A 21,707-nucleotide genomic window follows, 5' to 3' on the forward strand; every position below is an offset into this window, starting at 1 on the left:
AAGTCTTCCTATTGCATTAGATATTCATATATCATTTATTATGTTGTGTTATTAGGAATTAATTAAATGTATCAAATTTCAGTTCCACCCTTACATGTATTTTAAGAGTGGTCCCTTTCTTAATCTTAGTACGTCCATACGTTCATTCATTCCTAAAAATCATGTTCCAACTAAAGAAACACAATATTTAAAATTGTGATGGTCAACAGATACAGTATTTTCAGGCTCTAGAACTATGTACTTCACATAAATAATTAGTATTAAAAAATAATATTACCTTTTTAAATCCCAATATTAGAGCAAAAATAGAAAAAAAAAATGTTTACACTAAAGATGTTTTCCAAAAGCATAATTAAGCAAGATTTTTTAAAAATCTTAATGATCTCTAAGACATTGCTTTTCATTTTTCTCACAGACCCTCTTGTTTTCCCTTTGTTTCCTTCAATTTTTGCAATGAATTGTGCTCAAAATCATTAACTGAGATTGGTTTGGAGATTGGAAAGAGTAGTCCCACTGGGTTTAATCAGTGAGTATAAGGTGACACAGGAGGATGTCTTTCTCTTTTTCAGATGCTATATTAATATTCTAATGGTGAATACATACCAGCCTTTCATACAGTCTTTAAAATCTACATTTAAAACTTCAACTACTTCAGCAAATTCAGTAAATTCCATGAACTCATTTCCATCTCTGAGAGTCAATGAAGACATCATAAGTAATATTTTCTGAATGTTATCACAGTTACTTCATCTATTAATAGACTTTCATTGTACCTCAACTCAAAGAAATATGAAAATTTTATAAGTAGTCTCTTGAGGCAGCAAGAATATGCTGATAAAAATATATAGGTTAAAACTTCAAAGTGCATCTTTTTAATTTCATATTATTCATGTAAGAGAATTTTTGTAGTAAAGCATAAACTTCAAATTTTTCCTAGTATTAAAATGTTGAGCTATAAATTATTTTGGTGGGATATTTAAAATATCAACCTATGCAAAGTAGATAAAACAACCATATGAATATTATTTTTAATACAGACATAATGAAATTCAATTGAATAGGTTTTCCTTCTTCAAAGAAGCTTTTTTCCTCAAATTAGTGATATAAAGATATGTATTATTAATCTCCAAAGATTGCATTTACACACATGAACTTAATTGTAGAAAAAGATTTATCAGTATCTGGCTTTTAAAAACAGCAAGCTACCCACTGTCTAAAAACAACAAAAATATCATCTTTCCTCTAAGGGAAAAGAAAATCTGAGTTTGAAGAGGCTAGAGAATTTTAACACCAACTAAATTCCACACAGCCACAAAATTGTGATTAAAATAAAGGGTTTCTCCACCGCCAAAGGATTTCTTCCCTCTGTGAACAAATATCTATCATTGTGGAAATCCTTACTGAATGACTTTGTTCTGTTCTTTTTCTCACTTTTTCCACTTTTATTTATTCCATATTTTTTTTCTAGATGGCAAATAACTTTTTACTTTTTAAGAAAAACTAGGATGAAAGCAGATACACATTTTCTAGGAAAGAAGGAAGCTTCCTTTGCAAAAAAACTCAACGCCTACTGTGGTTTAAATGCCATCTCCTCAAAAGCATGCGTTGAAAACTTAATCTCCAATGCAACAGTGTTGGGAGGTGGAGGCTAATGGAATGTGTTTCAGTCAAGAGGACTCCGCCTTCATGAATGGATTAATATAAATTATAAAAGAGCTGGCTTACAAACATGCTTTCTCTCTTCCTTTCTTTGCCTTTCTACTACGGATGATATAGCACAAAACCAGATGCTGACCCCTCAGTTTTGGACTTTCCAGCCTCTAGCACTGTGAGCCAATAAATTTCTGTTCATTATAAATTACCCAGTCTGTGGAATTCTTTTACAGCAGCACAAAACATACCAAGGCAATGACTATGGACAAATTCTTGACTGAGTCATTTATTTCTCATATGTTTGCATAAACAGAGGGGCAAGGACCTGATCTAGTGAGCAAGTTGCTGTACTTTTATAAAGTAATGAGTGTTCTGATTGGAAAATGCCTCATAAAAACTTGACACAATAAAACAGGCCCCAGTTAATTCTCCACCAGTAGTCACAGTTAGAACAGATCTTCCTACCCATGAGAAATATAATTCAAATAAAATATCTAATACAATCCTCTTTCCACTATTCATGTTTTACAATATTATTCTATAATTTGAGCATTCTTCCATGGTTTAAACACTATGTTCCAGAAATGAGCCATGTATGGAGAATACAAATAAAAAACCCCAAAACAGAAACCCTAAGGAGTTTGTGAAATTTAGTTACAAAGACAGTCATGAAAATTAAAAAATACAGTATATCATAAAACATACGAAGATGAGGCAGGTGTACAAAATAGGTATACTGATCCTGTTTGGCAGTAGGGAAGTCTTTTCTAAAAACTAATCTCTGATCTGAAGATCACAGTGTAGGAAGGTGAAGTATATGGGTGGATGAGGGAGTGATGTTTCCTTATGACCATTCACATGCACGCATAAAGGCATAAGGATGGACAGTCCATGACACTCTTCAGAGAAATGCTTGTAGTTCAGCCAGGCTACTAGCAAAGAGTCTGCGCATATGTGTGGTGTACAGAGGCAGAATATTAAGGTACATGATTGTATGGTGACTTGAGCGTTGAGAAGGAAAGAGGGAAATCAGAAAAATGCAGGGACTCTGGTTGCGGGGAGAATCCTTCTTTTTTAAATTAGCAAAGTAAACTATGTCAAATTTAGTATGAAATAAGATATTTGGGTAAACATTTTCAAACATATTATATGAACAAGTACTTGCATTTTCCACATAAAAAAAAATTAGAATAGTTTTCTCAAACAGTATTAAAAACAGTAGTAGTTAGAACATTTTAAAAATAAAGTGAAATTAATTTAGAATTTTTCAGAATCTTTAATATCCTTCTTGAACTATGAATCTTCAAGAGGGAAGTGTAATCTGCAGTGGTTTCTTATTTAAATGCAGACCTTGTTTGCATAATGACGGTGGGAGGCATAGTTTTCTCCCAAACAGAAATTTTAAGTGGATTTATATTCTATTTTATTATGAGAATGTCCTATACATTTATATAATATAGGAGTTTTTCAAGGGCCTTTGTAAAAGCAAATGTCTCAATTGGAAATTTGAGTTAATAGTACATATACATAATATCTAAAACTATATATGTTTGTGTATATATACACATACATATACATGGTATGCACATATATATGGTATGCATATATACACTATATAATATATATGACATATGAGGGTACTTCAAAAAGTTTATGAAAAGATTTGTATTATCTTTCCTTTCTATTTTTCCATGAATTTTTTGAGGTGTCCTTGTATGTGTGTGTGTATTTGTGTATGTCTGTGTGTATAGTAAGTTTAAACTTCCTCTGTCTTTGTAACTAATTAATAATATGTTATTTTAAAAACTTTTTACTGTGAACTGTCCTTTAGCAATATGGGCTGGACTCTTAAAAATTCCATTTAATATGTACATTTTTAGGTTGTAATGTACTTTGTTTTCAATTAAAGGTCATGGAGCTAGCTATAATGATAACTCGAGTATTGAAATTCCATGGTTATTGATGCAAGCTGTACAATCTTCTAATGCTTCAAGGAAATATACATTTATTCTCAAGTATTACAAATGCATGACAGAAGGCGCATGTACTACAAAAGATAACTTAATTTTCTTACTTGTTCAATAACCATTAGAATGTTGTTTCTCAGTATCACTGCCACTCACGACATTCTGATCAATATTCTATTAGGAAGTTTTATTATCATTCACTTGTAAGATTCACTCACAGAAAACATTGTTAATAGTTTTGAACACATTATTCCAGTCATTGCTACTTCTGCTATTCCATGTTATAGGAAAATTGTTATTGTTCTGTTTTTCTGTTGCTTACAATTGGGAAACTAAGGGTAGAAAAAAATGTCAATCTCCACAAAATAAATACAAAGCTAACTTAAGACTATATGTTCTAAATGGACTAAAAGGCAGTAGATTTTAAGGCAATTCTCATTCAACCATATCATAAGCCTTTTGATGGGATATTACAATTATTACATAAGAATATGCTCTTGCTATTTTCACAAAGGTGATATTAAATTGACTACTGCATGAGACATTGCTGCCTGTTGACTAAACACAATAGTTTATGGAGACAGAGTCCTCAATTCAGTTTCAATTCGTAGAATTCACTCAGCACTGTACCTCTATAGGATTAGATGCTTTGTGTCTTCCCATTTTATAAAAAAAGTGACCTCACATATGTACAGTGCATAAACACAGTGATCTCACATATGTACAGTACTTTTAAAGTTTCCAAATAGCTTCTTCTCCATTAACTCTAAGTTAATCACTTTACTATTCATCAGACTCTAAGTTAATCACGTTATTATTCATCAAACTGGTCCTAAATCTCTGTTGTTTGGCAAATTCATTTTATTAAAAATTATATGTAGTTGTCTTGAATTTAAACACTCCCTTTTTTGGCAATAGTTCTCACAGGAAATTCCTTTACCATAAGTGTTGCCTGAATTTCAACCAAGGAATAAATAAATATAAATAAGTATATATTGTAATAGAATCACAATGTACTATACTTTTTAAATGCAGTTAATCAATATTTGTAGACTTTTTATGTGCATCATCACCCAGTTAGTTCAGTACTGATCACTATAAAACTACAATGACAAAGCAAAATTCAACAATGAACAAAACTAAGTCTACTATAAAGTTACTATGAATTTATCACTAATAAACTTTCCTTTCACTTATACAACTGGAAAATTAGAAGAGAATATTTTATTTTTTCTGTTACATATATATTATACTTAATAACATGTGTATTAAATTTATAAATAATCCCATAATTTAAAGCCCTTAATCAATGCTTATTAATAGCATCCAATCTTTGAGCTGCTCATAACTCCAGGCCTTAGGCTTGGTGCTTCATATATGCATTTCATTAATTTAGTCTTCACTCACTTCAGCACTGAAAATTAGTTATTATGCCCACTTTATAAATTGGAAAACTGAGAATCAAAGAAATTAATGTGGCACAAGTCACATTTTTAGGTTGGAAAACAAGGATTTGAGACCAGTTCCATCTGATTCTAATGCAAAAGCATTCTGGACTACTTTGTGCTGACATTAATATATGAAAATTGTCAGTTTACAGTTGTAAAAGGCCTTAGTCAATAATTTGTATTTCAATTTTTTTTTTTTTTTTTTTTTAGTTAAACCACCTATTTGCTTAGGCTAAGGTAGAGCTCTTGATTAAACTAACTAGTTTGGTTGGCTGTAATTTAAAACCGTGCAAGCATTAATTATAGTTTTAGTAATAAGATTTCTGACAGAGTAATTTCTCACATCTTAAAATATATTTTACACTGCTGAAGAAAACAGATTATTGTGTAAAACAGATAAAGCTAATTAAGCATGTCAGTTTATCCTAACCTAATATAGGAATCAATTTAACACACTGCTAAATAGCTTTGATTTGATAACAATGTAATGGTTTAAAAGAGAAAAACCTGCATATTTTTGCTCAATTGTGCTGACTTAAGATTGATTTTTCTGCTATCTCGAAATGGATGTGAATAGCTTTGCAAGCAATGGATACTCATCATAGTTCTTATGTCATTAATAATTCATGAATACAAAGCCTTCTAATTTGGTTTACAAAGTGACTAGAATGGATTAAAAACAGCCCATCATGTTTGTATAAATTGTTACTTAAAATGAGAGGATAGAACCTACCTAAAATTTTTGATGAGATTATTTTAAAATGATTCATCAAAAATAAAAAAGACAGAATTGCACTAAAGTACTTTCTATTAATATTAAATAGACATATATAAGGGCTGGCAAGTTAGCTCATGGGTTAGAGCAAGATGTTGTTACACCAAGGTCAAGGGTTTGGATCCCTGTATCAGCTGGCCAACGGACAAAAAAAATAAATAAATAAAATAATTTTAAAAATATGTATATGTAATGCAGGAAATAACTTAGATAAATATTTTATTATCTTAGGTTCTCAACATATAAATATATTACAAAATATAGCACAAACCTGTGACTTAGAAACTTCCTACATGACACTTGTAAATATTGCAGTCCACTTTTTCCCACACAAGTAAGAACCATCCTAAATTTTTGTTTATCATTGCCTTACCTTTCTTTATCATTTTAATCACTTGTGTGTGAATGCTAAGCATGTTTTAATATTTTTTTGCATATTATATAAATGAAATCATCTAATATGTCTTTTCCAGTTCAACATTATATGTATATATTCACACTATCTATACATACACACACACATATATTCTGCTTAATATTAGGTTTTTGAGATTCATCTATGTTGATTCATGTGTATGTAATGCATTCATTTTCATTGCCATATAAAATTATTTTAGTTTATGAATATACCTCAATGCAATCTGTCTTTTCTACAGTTGTTACTATGAACAAGAATGATATGAGAATTCTTACACGTGTCACTTGGTGAATATGTGCAAGATACCATCTAGGATATGTGCTTAGAAATGGCTACTATGTAACTATTTCCCTAAATCCATTGTACCAATTAACTCACAATAACTGAGTATGATCATCCAAATTGTTGTTTGGAAACATCCTTTCCAATACTCATTTTGTCATAGCAAATTTTTGCCAATTGTTGGATATGAGATGGTATCTCATGTGATTTTTAGAAAATATTTTCCTGATTTCCACAAACATCTTTCATGTATTTGTGGATCATTTGTGTCAAATATATTTTCATACCTTTTGCAGATTTTTTATTGGATTTTTCTGTCTTCTTAATTTGTAAAAAATACTTAGATATTTTGGAAAATTACACTTAGCAAGTTTTCTCTCTGTTAGAAATATTTTCTTCTAATTGTACCTTTTTCTTTTCAATGTCTTTTCAGCATTTTTCGATAAACAGAAAATTTTAATTGTAGTATATTTGCTACATCAATCTTTTCCTTTCTGGTCACAACTATGTTACCAGAATTTGTTACTGGAGGTCAAAAATTAATTCTCCAATAATTTTTGCTAAAAAATTCCAAAGTTTATCTTTCGCATTTATGATTGTAAGTCAACTGAAATTGAGTTTGTGAAAGGAGATAGGTAAGGTCTATTTTATTTTTTTCCATATAGAAAACCAACTCTTCCAGCACAATTTATTCAATAATCTATCCATTTTTCCATTGATGTGCAATATCCTATTGGTCACTAACGAGGTTTTTATATATACCCTTGGGTCTCTTCTGAGGTTTTCTTCAATGAAACCATTACCTATATTTCTATATAAAAATTCAGTTATAACTTTGCAAATGCATTATCTTAATCCCTTATTTTCTATCCATCTCATTGACGCACTTACACATTTTTATTTATTCAAGATTTTTTATTCTTTTTAATAGGAAGAGTTAATCAGGTTGTTTAGGCAGAAATACTTGCCAGAGAGGGAGTGACGTGATTTTTCTCTTTTCTAATTATATCTGATATTTAAGTCTAAAGACGACATTTACCAATTGCTTGCAATTTACCATTTTAACAATAGAATGTAATCTTTAATTTTGGATGAAAAAAGTCATTGGTCATGCTTCATGTTCTTAAAACAACAAATACATTTTTTGAGTATACACTATATAATCATTGATATACTATTAATATACTGTATTTTATTATAACTAATTATCTTAATGTATAAAAATACATCCTTATTCTCATTATAAAGAGAAAGGAATTAAGAATCAAAGATTAACTAATATTCTTAAATTACATCCCAATTAAGTAGTCAATACTAAGATGCAACTCAGGTGTGAATGAATATGAATGCAAAAACTTGGGCTTTCCACTACACAACACTGCCTCTGCATTGTAGAATAAAGGTATAATTTACATCTCTATGTGCTGACTTTTCTATGACATTTTCTCAATTCTAGGATTGGATGGAAGTCTTTCTAGAAATGTGAGTTATTCATTCAAATTATAATTGTTTATAATTACCCCCTCCAAAGTATTAAACACAAATACTTAAAAAAATCCCTTATAATAAAAATGAAAAGTTTGTTACATTAGCAAGATTTAAAAATTAATAAATATGGATAGAAAAATTTTGAAATTTTATTATACTATCAATATTGTCAACATTAACTATTAATCAAAAATACTGTTACATAATACCCTAATAGTCTTAAAATATGATATTTTTTCTATATTATGGTTATGTTATACATATATAAATACAGATATAAATTTTGGTTCAAATTATTAATGCAAAAGGATATGTGATATACTGGTTCACAGATATGAAATTTATTTATTTTTTTAATTTTTAAAATTTATTAATATTCTCATGTAAATTGTTTTTATTCATTTACTTTTAAAAAAAATTCAATAGTATTCAATTGTTTTCAAAATGAATAATTCACTGTTCCTACCACTGTATGGCTAAAGAAACTAATTCATTTTAAAACTCTGTCACATTAAGAAAATTCATCCCAAATATCAAATGGTAATTAATTAAATTCATAAAAAATTGTAAATGAGGTATTTTTGTGACATATTTTAAAATGATACTAAACTGTATAGCACTTGCTGAGAGTTTGCCTTGAGTAATGAAATGAGCTGAGAAGCTGCCTATATGTAATAAAATATTCAAAATAGATTTTGTTCGTCTGTCCTTTTCAAGTACCTACCACAATTTGAAGGAAGGTTTAATTCTCTCTTTATCAAAAGTACCATAATTTATATTTGTATGATCACGATCCTTGTGCTCAATATTTAACAACTATTTCAAAATGAAGAGCTAATCCACACTAAAAATTATTATGTAAGCATTTATCATAATCACAGTATTATATGAGTTATCTTTTGTTTGGCACAATTCTAGGCAGTAGGCACACTGAGAAACAGAAGGGATAAGTAAGTTGCCCAAAGTGATACAAGTAATAAGTAGTAGAGCTGCGTTAAAAGCCAGGTAGTACGACTTCATTGTTCTATAACCACCACTTTATAGATCGTCCTATCATTGGAAGATGGGAGAAAGAAAAAAACAATTTCACGTTTTCTCAAGAAGGATTTCAACCCATTCTCAAGACTTTTCATATAATTATTCTTCCAAAAGGTCATAAATAATAGAAAACATACCTACTCATTTGATAGTTTTAGGGGTAGTCACACTACAAGCAGAAAAAGGCAATAGATCTCAAAAATAATGTTACACTTTGTAATTCCTTTCTGAGAATAATAGCTCAATGGTTGTTTTGGAATAAATTTATTTCTTCTAAGACTGTGCTTTGGGGTTGTAAGCACAGAAATAATAATAAGAGGTAAAATAAAAAGGTGCGTGGCCAATGAAGAGTAAATTGTATTCAGAAAAAAATATTTATTATAAATTAAATTCATTCTGGCAAAGAGAAATGTTTGCTTGTAAATAGTAACAAATTTGTATTGCTGAGAGAAAAAAGTAAAACCCATTAACATTCAATATACAATAGGAGGATACTTAGTGTGAAAAATCTCCCAAAAATAAAGTTACCGTTAGAAAATAGCAGTGTCCCCAGTTGCTCTGTGACTTTGGATAGTCAAAGAAAGAATCAGCCTAAGAAATGTATTTTGATGATTACCACATACTTTTTTTCATGGATAAGTTGAAAAATAGACTAAAGGAGATGCAGGAGAACACTATAGAGGTGCTGTAGAGATTACAGAGATTATGCTATTATGAAAATAGTACAACAGTCATAAAAGGACAGTAAAGTAAATCTCCTAGGGTTTCCTGTAGCCAATATTTTGAACAATACCTACTTATTTATATTTTGCTATAGCCCTTCATTAAAGTCTTGTCTCCAAGTCAGAGAAGCTTGACAATGTAAAGCAATTTAACATTATGTACTGAGTCTTGAGCTCATTCTATTGATATTGCATTCAGATGTTTTTACAATGTTTTAAGCTAGCACTGGACTTTTGACATCTTGTCCCCATGTGTTACACAGAGATCTGAAGTTGCGAGTACCACTGGAGTCTTTTATAACAGTCTATTACATTTTTACAGAGGGGAAATCGAAGCATAGAAAAGTGGAAAACTTCATAAATAGGAGCTGTTTTTTGTTTTTTTTTTTCATTTTCATTGTGACAGTGAAATGGTTAAAATGTGCTCTATTTTAGTAAATATTTTAACACACATATGAAATTATTCTCTAGTACTTAAATTTTTTAGCATCTTTATGACATTATATAATTTTATACACATGGTAAATAATGAGTGTATGTTTCAAATAAAGAATTAAAGAAACTTACTCTTTTTCCAGGAGGACCTGGTGGGCCAGCCTCACCAGATGGACCAGGAGGACCCTATGAAATGTAAAAAATACTTTTTAAGGAATTGGATATTGTTTTATGACCTCCATATTTTTTCAAAATCTGAACTGAAGCCAACCTTCTTTTGTCGTTTCCACACATCTGTCTTTCCTGTAAAATCTCAATCCTGCTTCAGATACCTACACTTCCTCTACTTACCTACAGTTACAGCTGGTAAATTTATATGGTAAAACTCTTCATAGCTAAAAGAGAGTGAATCAAATTTCTTGTATGTAAAACTGTGTTCTTTTAAAAAGTACTGATTTATATATGGTAAGCATCCAACAGACATGCTAATTAATAGAATCATAAGGTTAATAATTCTACTATCACATAAATTTGTGAAACCATAATACTATTACCTCTAAATTTTTTCTTGTACAACACTAGTGTTTTTCTGCCAAGGTGTATACCACATGCTGGGAGATGATGCACATGCCTTATCTTCACAGTATAAGCCTAAATTTGACTGTAAATATCCACTGGGGGTGGCTCTAGAGACAAAATTGTGTTTGGGTGCAGTTGTTTTTGGCTCCTACTTAAGTTAGTGCCTCCCTTCCTCCTCCCTAAATTACCACGTCGCCAAAGCACACTTGTGTGTCAATCCTAAATTGGGTGGGGGGAAGGCCCATACTGACTTTACGTTTAAAATTGAAATAATTTATGCTAATGATAGGCTAATAACTTGGCTTTCTTCCTTTCAGTCTTATTTATTTTTTAATTTTTTTTTATTGAACAAAAATGGATAGATGATTGAATTGGACATAGTACAACAAAATAATTAGTCTGATATGAATACATTTTTATTATGAAAACTTTGCTTATATTTCTTAATTCACATCAAATAAGAACCATGCCATGTAAGATTGACTTTAAACTGGAATTGAGATATTTCTGATAATTGTTTTAGAAAAATGTATACATAAGAGCTGTGCTTTTTCAAGGCTGATCGTATCTGATTATTTATTTTAAATGCCTTGAGACTACGTAATGATTTTTTTAAAAAATGGTGTCATTACTTACCGGTTGCCCAGGGTCTCCATCTTCACCTTTGTCACCACCAACACCATCTTGACCCTATAAAGGGCAATAGAAAATGAACTCAGATGCATGAGTATCTCATTATTAATTCATTTTTATCAGAGAAAAAGATATAATAGACTATTAGAGTGTTCTGGAGATAATCATTATCAGTTAGACAAATAAAATTACTATATTCTTTTAATTTTTTTAATAAAGGAGTGTGGGGCCAATCACTATCTCCATGAAGATTTGTGAAATTGCTACTATATCGAATTTAAAATGCAGTTTTCTCTTGATATAAGGAAAGAAAGAAGATGCAATTAATGTACAAAGATAGTATATCCTTTCACCATGTACAAATATATGGTGCAGCTCAAAATAGGATTTGCATTACAGAAGAGACTGAGAGAAAAGAAATGACCACGTAATTTTGAACTAATAGTAATGCTGCTACCCAGATAATTTGTTTGTACAATCTAACAAAGTCTGGAATACTAATCCAAATGAAGAACATAATAATGCAGTATGAGTCTAACAGTCTCCACTGATACAGATTTTCTTATAATTGCAATTACTGTTTATATTTTCTTTTTCTTTCTGCTTTTCATAGTCTACTTAAGTAATTAAGAATTTTCTGTAATTATTAAGAATACAGACATTGGGACTATCCTCTCCAAAATCATTCCTTTATTTTTCCATGATACTTACTGCAGGGCCAGGTTCCCCAGGAGGACCAGGATCTCCAGGAAAACCAACAGGACCCTAGAATGATGTTTGTAAAGGAAAAAATAAATAAAAAATAAATTTTCAGAAATTTATAATAATCTGAAGTTTAAGAAGTTAAACTCAAGGCAAAACCTTGAATTTATGAATTCAAAACAGTGAATTTAAGAATTCAAGAGAACATTTCTCATCTCCTGGTAGGGAAGTTCTAAAAAATTAAATTAATTGAGAAGGCTTATGAATACATGAAATGATGAAAAGTCTGCCTTACCAACTGTGGGCCAGAATCTCATGATTTCTAATATTTCTATGAAAAGCTCCAAAGTGTATTTGGCATAAATGGCACATTAAAGGGGAACAAACTCACTTACCGGGTTGCCCTTAGGGCCATCATCCCCTGGTGGCCCCTTAGCACCAGGAGGTCCAGCAGCACCGGGTGGACCAGCTTCTCCTTTCTCTCCTCTTTCTCCTTTGGGACCCTACACAATGGAAGACAATGAACAGTTACGTTACAAATTTTAAGTCAGTGTTCCTTAACCTCCATACTTTGGGCCAGACAATTCTTTGCTTTGGTGGGGGGCTATCCTGCGATTTATAAGTAGTCGAACAGTATTCCTGGCCTTTTCTAACTATGTGCCAGCAGCTATTAGCCCTCCAAGTTTGACAACAAAAAATTTCTCCACATATTGCCAAATGTTTTCTGGGAGCAAATTCACTCCTAGTTTAAACTAACCTATGTTAGAATAATACAATCCTAATACCATTCATAAATGTTTATTTGAGAGAGCAGGGTGTGCTGTTTGTTTCCATTATGGAAAGTCTGTCAAAGAGAATGTATACAGTAAACAGCTTACATGAGGATACTTCAAAAAGTTCATGGAAAGATTTGTATTATCTTTTAATTCTATTTTTCCTCAAACTTTCTGAAGTACCCTTGTATTTTAATGTTTTTGATTATGCAAATACAATTTTTTTTTCATTTGGTATGTGAATCAAAATATACAGAGCATATGCAAAGTTATTAAACAATAAGGCTCTATATTTGTGATTATTCATAATGGTTTGGAAAGGGAAAGTGAAAAACAGAATCACAGCTAGGAGCTAAGTTACATGTTTAACATGCTGTAAAAGAAATTCTTGAACACAAAACACCCCACACTGACAATAAGACATCACTTACACCCGAGCCTGCCTCTCCAGGGGGCCCTGGGTTTCCTGCTTCTCCAGGTTCACCCTGTACAGAAAAGACCAAATGAGTATTAGAATACAGAAATGATGTTTTACATTTGTAAAACTGCCTTCAATTATGACCATACCATTTTAGATTAGCCTCTAAATTATTACAGTGTTTAAAAGGTACTGAAAAACTTTAATAAGAGGAAGAAACTTTCTGTATTACTCACTTTAATACTTCTATTTCACAGGTGAGGAGACAGAACCAGACAGGCTTGATGCTAAATTCTCACCCATTAGTCAATAGCCAGTGTATTAACCCAGGTTACCACCAAACCATCATAGCAGACATCTGCATTTTTCATAAGAAATTATGTATTTGTACTGCATGAATATTTATACTACAGTCAAGTTTATTTATTAAACACTTTCAAATTGTTTTTACTAAAATATGAATTCACTTATCTTTATAACAAAGCAACAAATAATTTGGGAGTATGTTGATATCCTCATGGAATATGTTTGGTAGAGATCTTAAGAACGTAAAGAACAGACTATAATTATGAGATATACAAAGGTACCTATATACTAATTAAAACTGCCCTATTTGAATATATACTCTTACATGTGATAAATTTGATAGTCTTTATGATCCCCTGTTTAGATATAGATGGCTGTTTCCTAGCTCAGCAGACTAACCAATAAATCTCTTAGACTAGTAGGCTGTAGCTATGAAAGACTCTTGCTAATGCCTCACACTTAGAAATGAATAAAGCTATAACATCTTATTCAAGGAATAATTTAAGTGAAGTAATACAGTACATCCATGTTCTGTGTTTCCACTCAAAATCAGTGCTACTAGCAACTGAAATCACTGCTCTTTGCAATCCTGATGTGGATATCATCCTTGTAAATTGAAAAAAAAAACTGAGGCCTGCATTTTCTTCAATTTTTAACTCTGGTATATTTCTAATATTCCTGGTACAAACCTATTGCTCTTAAATTGATTTCAAATGTATCATATTAAATATAAACATAATTCCAAGGATTATTTTGTGTACATAGTTTCTTACTCTTTAAGAATATAAACATCTTAATTTCTTAAATTATCTACATAATTGTGGAAGACATCAAGTATTCTCCAGGAATTTACTGGTAATATTATTGTGTATAAATTATTTTCTCTCTCAAGATAAATAGCAAATATTTCCAGTGTTCTGTTTAAACCTTAAAGGAAAATATTGCATTTACATTATTTATAAAGATAAAAAGTATTCAGCTGTCACAGTATGATGAAATGATACATAAGTAATATTTTCATGAGCTTTTATTCATATCTTTGAAATATGACAAGAAACATATTTCAATATAACAAGTAGTTTACTAATCAAATTAGTTGTAGAATGCCCCTATTAAATACTTAATATATAAAATATATATTATTTATTTAGAAATACAGGAAACCTATTGAACATGCACAAAATGTTTCCTTATGTGCTACATTAACCCACAGTAATATCACAGAAAGAGTTAGAACTAGAAGAGAAATAGGTACAATTTTTTTAGTCATCCTCTGTATGTTTTTTTGTTCCCTTTCCTTCCTTGTCAATTCTAAAGTTAAGCTTCTGGAGAATCTGAAAATATTATTTCTATCTTTTTTTTTTAAATAATGGAAACGATAAGTGGTGAAGAGATGGGTTTAAATAATTGCCAAAAATTTAAGGATGAGCTATTTACTACCGTCTCTTCATTTCAAGAACAATACATAAATATTCATTTGTTCAAAAATACATGTGAAGATTACTTTTTGATATATTAAAGTGTACACCATATAAATAGCTGTTACTTAAGATGAAAATAATATTATCTAAAAGTGTTTCATTTCAAATCTTCTGAAAGGGAATGGAACAAAATTACAAATAACTAAAACAATGCCACAAGACTGCTCATATATAAATTAAATCTATATTTCTATTATCAACAAGGCTACATAATATTCTTTCTAAAGAATAATCATTGATATAAATTACATGAAAGAGCACTAGTATATGAAGGAGTTGCAATATTATGAAGTTATCATTATTTACTCTGTAACCATTTTACCTCATTCTATAAGAAACTTGTTCACATAAAGTCCCTTCAGAAGGAACAATGAATGACAATATGCCCAAATTTATGCAATATACATTACATCTTACAGAAATATCCTGATATATTTCCTTGTTTTAAGGAAGTTATTGAAGTACAAAAGCCACCTACAGCACACATACACTACATGAAGAACTTAACAAAGTGCACCATGACTAAAAAATATTAGCTTTTTTTCATTGCTAATGACTAAGAATAAACTTTCCAAAATAGAAATAAAGATGCATTCAGAAGCCAGAATCAAAGGTGATGTCAGAATTCTGTACTCTGACATCAGAAATCTGTACTCTGGAGCAAATTATATTACTCCAGATTCTAATAAAAAAAATAATAAGATTAGAGTTTTAATTCAACCCACTTCTCTGTTACATAGAAATCAAACAAACAAACAAAAAAAGAGCAAAATTAAAACTATGATTTTTAGTGTAACAAATTTCTAATCAGGTATATTTTAAATGTAAAGTCAAATCACCAATCTGATGGACTGAATCTTTCTCTTAGGAGTTAAAGATGGCAAAGTATTACTATGTAGGCTTTGAGCTAAATGGAAACAATGTAGAAGGGAGTTTCCCAAAACTCCAAACATGGGTTATCCACAGCTATCTTCAAGAGTAACACAGAGGAAAAAGAACATACAAGAAGCAACTGAAGTACTTAAAACCATTCCCTCAGCATTCAAAATCTTAAGGAAAGAAGTAAGATAAGCTTAAAAAGCTAGTAAAAGGTTTGGAAATTTGCTATGCAGACAAAACTAAAACTAGAGATTAGTTCTTATAAGTACATAGTCAGCAATAGAGCCAAAAAGATGATGCAAAGAGAAGAGGAAACGGTGTAAGTTTGATGTCATTTGTGTAATACAGTGACATCATCAGAGGCTAGTGCTCTCTTATGCTATTCTTCCAAGGACAGCTGAAATCCATGAAAAATGAGTTCATTTCCACCCCAAAACACTTGAACAGTTTCAACACACAATTTAAATTTAAGAAAATAAAAGACCTTATACTTAAGTCTTTAATCCATTTTGAGTTGATTTTAGTATGTGGTGAGAGGTGCATATCTAGTTTCATTCTTCTGCATTTGTATATCCAATTTTCCCAGCACCACTTATTGAAAAGGCTGTCTTCCCCAATGTAGTTTTTGTTGTCTTTGTCCAATATCAGATGGCTGTAAGCCTAAGGAGTGATTTCTGGGTTCTCTATTCTGCTCTACTCATCTGAGTGTCTATTTTTATGCCACTACCATGCTGTTTTGGTTGCTGTAGCTTTGTAGTATAATTTGAAGTCAGATAGTTTTATGCCTCCAGCTTTATTTATTTATTTATTTATTTATTTATTTATTTATTTATTTATTTATTTATTTATTTATTTATTGCTCAGGATTGCTTTGGCTATTCGGGATCTTTTATTGTTCCATAGGAATATTAAGATTATTTTTTCCATTTCTGTGAAGAATGTCATTGGTATTTTGATGGGGATTGCATTGAATTTGTAGATCGCTTTGGGTAATATGGACATTTTCATAATGTTAATTCTTCCAATCCAAGAGCATGGAATATCTTTACATCTTTTTCTGTATTCTTTAATTTCTTTCAGTAGTGGTTTGCTGCTCTCATTGTAGAGATCTTTCACCCCTTGGTTAAATTGATCCCTAGGTATTTTATTTTTTTCATTTCTATTGTAAATGGACTTACTTTATTTCTCTTTCTGTTAGCTCATTACTGGAGAATATAAATGCAACTGATTTGGGGGCATTTATTTTGTATCCTGCAACGTTACTGAAATTATTATCCAGCTCTACGAGTTTTTTGATAGAGTCTTTAGGTTTTTCTATATATAGTATTATGTCATCTGCAAATAGGGACAGTTTGACTTCCCTAATCCTTCCATCTTTTCTAATCTGGATGCCCTTTCTTTCTTTCTCTTTCCTGATTGCTCTGGCTAGTACCTCCAGTACTATATTAAATAGAAGTGTTGAGATTACTAAGGGAAAATTAAGTGAAATATTTGAGGAACTAGATCTTGGCACAGACTTTATGAATATGAGCTCAAAAGCACAAGCAACAAAAGAAAAAATAAGTGGGACTATATCAAACTAAAAAGCTTCTGCACAGCAAAGGAAACAATCAACAGAGTGAAATAACACCCTATAGAGTGGAATAAAATTTTTGCTAACTATGCATCTGATAATGGATTAATATCCATAATATACAAGGAACTCAAGCAATTACACAGTAAAAAACCAAATAACCCAATTAAAAAATGGGCAAAGGAGCTGAATAGACATTTTTCAAAGGAAGACATACAAATGGCCAACAGGTACATGATAAAATGCTCCATATCACTAGTCATCTGGGAAATACAAATTAAATCCACAGTGAGATATCACCTCACTCCAGTTAGACTAGCTATAATCAAAAAGACTGTGAATAATAAATGCTGGTGAGGGTGTGGAGAGAAGGGAATGCTTCTGCACTATTGATGCAACTCTAAATTGGTACAACCACTATGGAAAACAGTATGGAGGTTTCTCAAACTACAGATAGATGTTCCATAAGATCCAGCAATCCCAATTCTGGGTATATACCCAGAGGAATGGAAATCATCATGCCGAAGGGATACCTGCACTTCCATGTTCATTGCAGCTCTGTTTACAATAGCCAAGAGATGGAACCAACCTAAATTTCCATCCATGGATGATTGGATAAGGAAACTGTGGTATATATACACCATGGAATACTACTCGGTCATAAAAAAGAATGAAATACTCCCATTTGCAAAAACATGGATGAGCTTGGAGAAATTTATGTTGAGTGAAATAAGCCAAGTACAGAAGTATAAATACCACATGTCCTCACTCATAAGTGGGAGCTAAGAGAGAAAGAAAGAAGGAAAGAAAGACCACAGTGGTATCTTGGACTTGTACAGGGAGAGAACATACCTAGTGATACAAAGTGGAGTGGGGGAAAAGGGGAGGGGGAGGGTGGTTGGGGATAATTGCGTGGAGGAGACAGGGTACAATTGCAATTTGTGGTAATGGGCATGCTGCTCATATGGATCTGACCTTCACATCTAGGGCACGAGGGGTGACAATCAGCTTTGTATCTCAGAAATATTATAACCAATAAACAAACAAACAAAAAAAAATAAAATAATAAATACAAAAGCAGACAATAAAAAAAATAAAAACAAAAAAACTGCACTGTTTATGCAGCACAAATTAGATAACTTTTTCTAAATTTTATAATTTAATGATTAATAAACTACTTTTAAGATAGTTTCCAGATCATCTAATCATAAAGAATTAATTATAATCAAAATACTAGATTGTGAGAGTTGAGCAGAAGTAAACATCAAAATGACATTCTAATCTTATTACATTTCCTTTTCTAAGGGTTATATCCTTTAATTAAAATAAATGAATTAAAGTACAAGATAAAATATATCAAGAGGACTTGAGGCCAATGAACAGAATCATTTTTAATATTAAGATAAGTGTACACAACTGATATCCTTTAATAACTAGCAAATTCAGGAGAATTTTACATGTTTTTATATATGTAAAATGCTTAGAAAAACACTAATATAGAAGCACTTAAAATATTACCCAATATTATCAAAAGCCCTTAACTGGTGCTGTTTTAAACTGTATATCTCTAGGTTTCTTACCTTTTCTCCAACACCACCAACCGAACCAATAGATCCTGGGGGTCCTTGTGGCCCCTACAGTGCAGAAAAAGAAATATAGTTAACCTTATTGTTTTAATGAAATAAATTCAGAAACATATATCTAGTTGTACTCAAAGAGAGAAAAATATATGAAAGAGTATTCTGAGTCCTTTTAAGGATGGGAAAAAATGATGTCTTTTATTGATCGTCAAACTTACTGGACAGCAAATGATTTAATATATTACACTGATTTTCAAATTCAGTACAGTTTTGAAACAGAAGACTTTCTACCTCTGATCATGCCAGTTGATGCCAAGAATATAAGTTCAATTTCTCTACCCACGGAATACCTAGGTCGGGTTTAGAGAATGGTTTTGTAGTAGGTCATAGTTGTGACTCTGATTAAGAGTCCCACAATCCATGCAAAATCAAAAACGAAAAAAAGACAAACCCCTTAGAAATCATCTTATAGCCTTTAAATAATTTAAAGGGAATTAAAACCTAAAGGTTATTTTAGTTTATCTGCTCCTAGTCTATATTACTCAGGTCTGACCTGTCAGAATTAAAAGCAGGCATAAAAGAAGAGCAATAAAGACAAGCCAGAAGAAAGAAGAAAGCACAGGCTTCTTGACCGTGAAAAGGTGCAATCAGAAAAAGAGATATCGGGCCAACCCCATGGCGCACTCGGGAGAGTGCGGCGCTGGGAGCGCAGCACTGCTCCTGCCGTGGGTTCCGATCCTATATAAGGATGGCCAGTGCACTCACTGGCTGAGCACGGTGCGGCCGGTCACAAAAATGACAAAAAAAAAAAAAGAAGAAAAAGAGATATCACCAAAGTCTATAAATCCATTCATGGGAACAATAAGATAAATACCTTATTAAATTTCAAAATCCTGTCACATTGAAACAACTTTTAGGCCTGGGGAATATCCTCTTTATACAATTGAGAGGAAACATTTACATGGTAAGAGGTGCACTTATCACAAACATAATTGCTCTAACATATTTTATGAACTAAAAATGCAAAATGCAAAGCTTTTAGTTAAAAGCCACTGATGACAGATGCATACATACAGGATATTTGCAGTACAGGCCTGGACAGTAAAGGCAATTACAAACCATCTTCTCATGCCATTGTCAAAGATAAAGGTTAAATTTGAAATGACTCAGCAACTATCTATTGAACAGTTATCATATGCAAGGCACAAAGTATATTGACCTAAACAAAGTGGTTTATTATAATTCATATAATACAATTAGTATTTCTCACCCATCAATAAAATACTTGTATATATTGAATGTGAACTCTGTACCTATTTTATAGTTGTGGCAACTTGTTCCCTATAAAGCCTTTTTCTTCCCCTGTATAATGAAGTGGAGTGAGTTTATGATTCTTAAGTTCTCATCCACTTCTAATATTAAACAATATTGTGGTTATTTCCATTGTACCTTGAAAATTGCTAGAAAATAATACCAACACCTAAATAATTCCAAAATAATTAATGTATATTTCAAAGTTCTTACATCAGCTCCATTGGGACCTTGAGGGCCTCTTGGGCCTGGAGGACCAGGTGGACCCTGTAAGAGATGAATATTAAGGTTTATAAAGACCAAACTCAAATACATTTCTAAGAGATTCATTGTGTGATTGAAAACAAAAAGACTAAAAAATGTTTAAGCCTGTAATATCATAGTCAGTGAAGCATACCAGGGTTATAAGTCATTCTTAATGGATGCGGCATTGTGTTAGCAAATGATCCTTTGCAAATATCTACGGCGGAATTAGGACTTCAGGAAAAATAATTTGATTAGTAATGGGCCTAAAAGTCTATTGCTACTGTCTGTACAATGCATTCATAAACAACTAGCAATATCTTATGCTAGAAAATGCTAGAATATAAAGGAAATATAAATTTAGAACAAGAAATGGTATTTGAGTAGATTTAGAATTCATTACCTCAAAGTATTTTCGTTTTAAGTTTATTTGTATATTTTTTTATGTCAGTTCTTATGTTCTACATGCTAGAATTGGAAATAAGAATAACTACTTAGTTGTATTTCTAAAACAAATCTCCTTTCTCCTGGCTGTGCATAAAATTTACCTTAGGGCACTTTTTATAAGATACTGATTGACAGAACCCCCCATACCTCAATATTGTGATAAAAATAGTCTATTGTAAATACCAGGGCATTAGTATTTTTTAAAGGTCTCAGTTTATTCTAATGCCATGGTTGAAAAGCTTCCCTACTATTACCTATTATCATAAGGTCAAGGAGAATACATGAGTGATTCAGGGAACCATAGCAACGATATCTACAAAGGAGTTTTCTATGTACCTGATACTGCTTGGAAGTATTAATCAGTTATTTGAATGTGCAATGTTTATTATGTTTTCCTTATATTTAGGTTTTTTGATGATGATAAGAATTGTTTCAAAGAATATAATAGATATGGGTGTGCTCCTTAAGAAGAATAAAATCTAACACACATACGAATTTAAAAATATCAAAATGTGTTCCGAAGGAAGTAAATATAAAGGGCAATGTTGAAGGAAAG

At 31.3% G+C, this 21,707-nt stretch overlaps 1 protein-coding gene across 3 annotated transcripts in view; it reads right to left on the reverse strand.

Annotated features, from left to right (window-relative positions):
- Positions 1 to 21,707, reverse strand: part of COL11A1 (collagen type XI alpha 1 chain) — a 213,685-nt gene that overhangs the window by 25,388 nt on the left and 166,590 nt on the right. For all 3 annotated transcript variants that reach the window (XM_063104117.1, XM_063104115.1, XM_063104116.1), the window contains 7 exons: positions 20,675 to 20,728; positions 19,151 to 19,204; positions 13,345 to 13,398; positions 12,536 to 12,643; positions 12,150 to 12,203; positions 11,442 to 11,495; positions 10,359 to 10,412 (listed from right to left, as the gene is read on the reverse strand). In XM_063104117.1, the coding sequence (XP_062960187.1) occupies positions 10,359 to 10,412; positions 11,442 to 11,495; positions 12,150 to 12,203; positions 12,536 to 12,643; positions 13,345 to 13,398; positions 19,151 to 19,204; positions 20,675 to 20,728 (432 nt within the window). The remainder of the gene's footprint in view (positions 1 to 10,358; positions 10,413 to 11,441; positions 11,496 to 12,149; positions 12,204 to 12,535; positions 12,644 to 13,344; positions 13,399 to 19,150; positions 19,205 to 20,674; positions 20,729 to 21,707) is intronic.

This window comes from Cynocephalus volans, chromosome 8 (genome assembly GCF_027409185.1).
Source record: "Cynocephalus volans isolate mCynVol1 chromosome 8, mCynVol1.pri, whole genome shotgun sequence".
In the NCBI taxonomy this organism is placed as follows: Eukaryota; Metazoa; Chordata; class Mammalia; order Dermoptera; family Cynocephalidae; genus Cynocephalus; species Cynocephalus volans.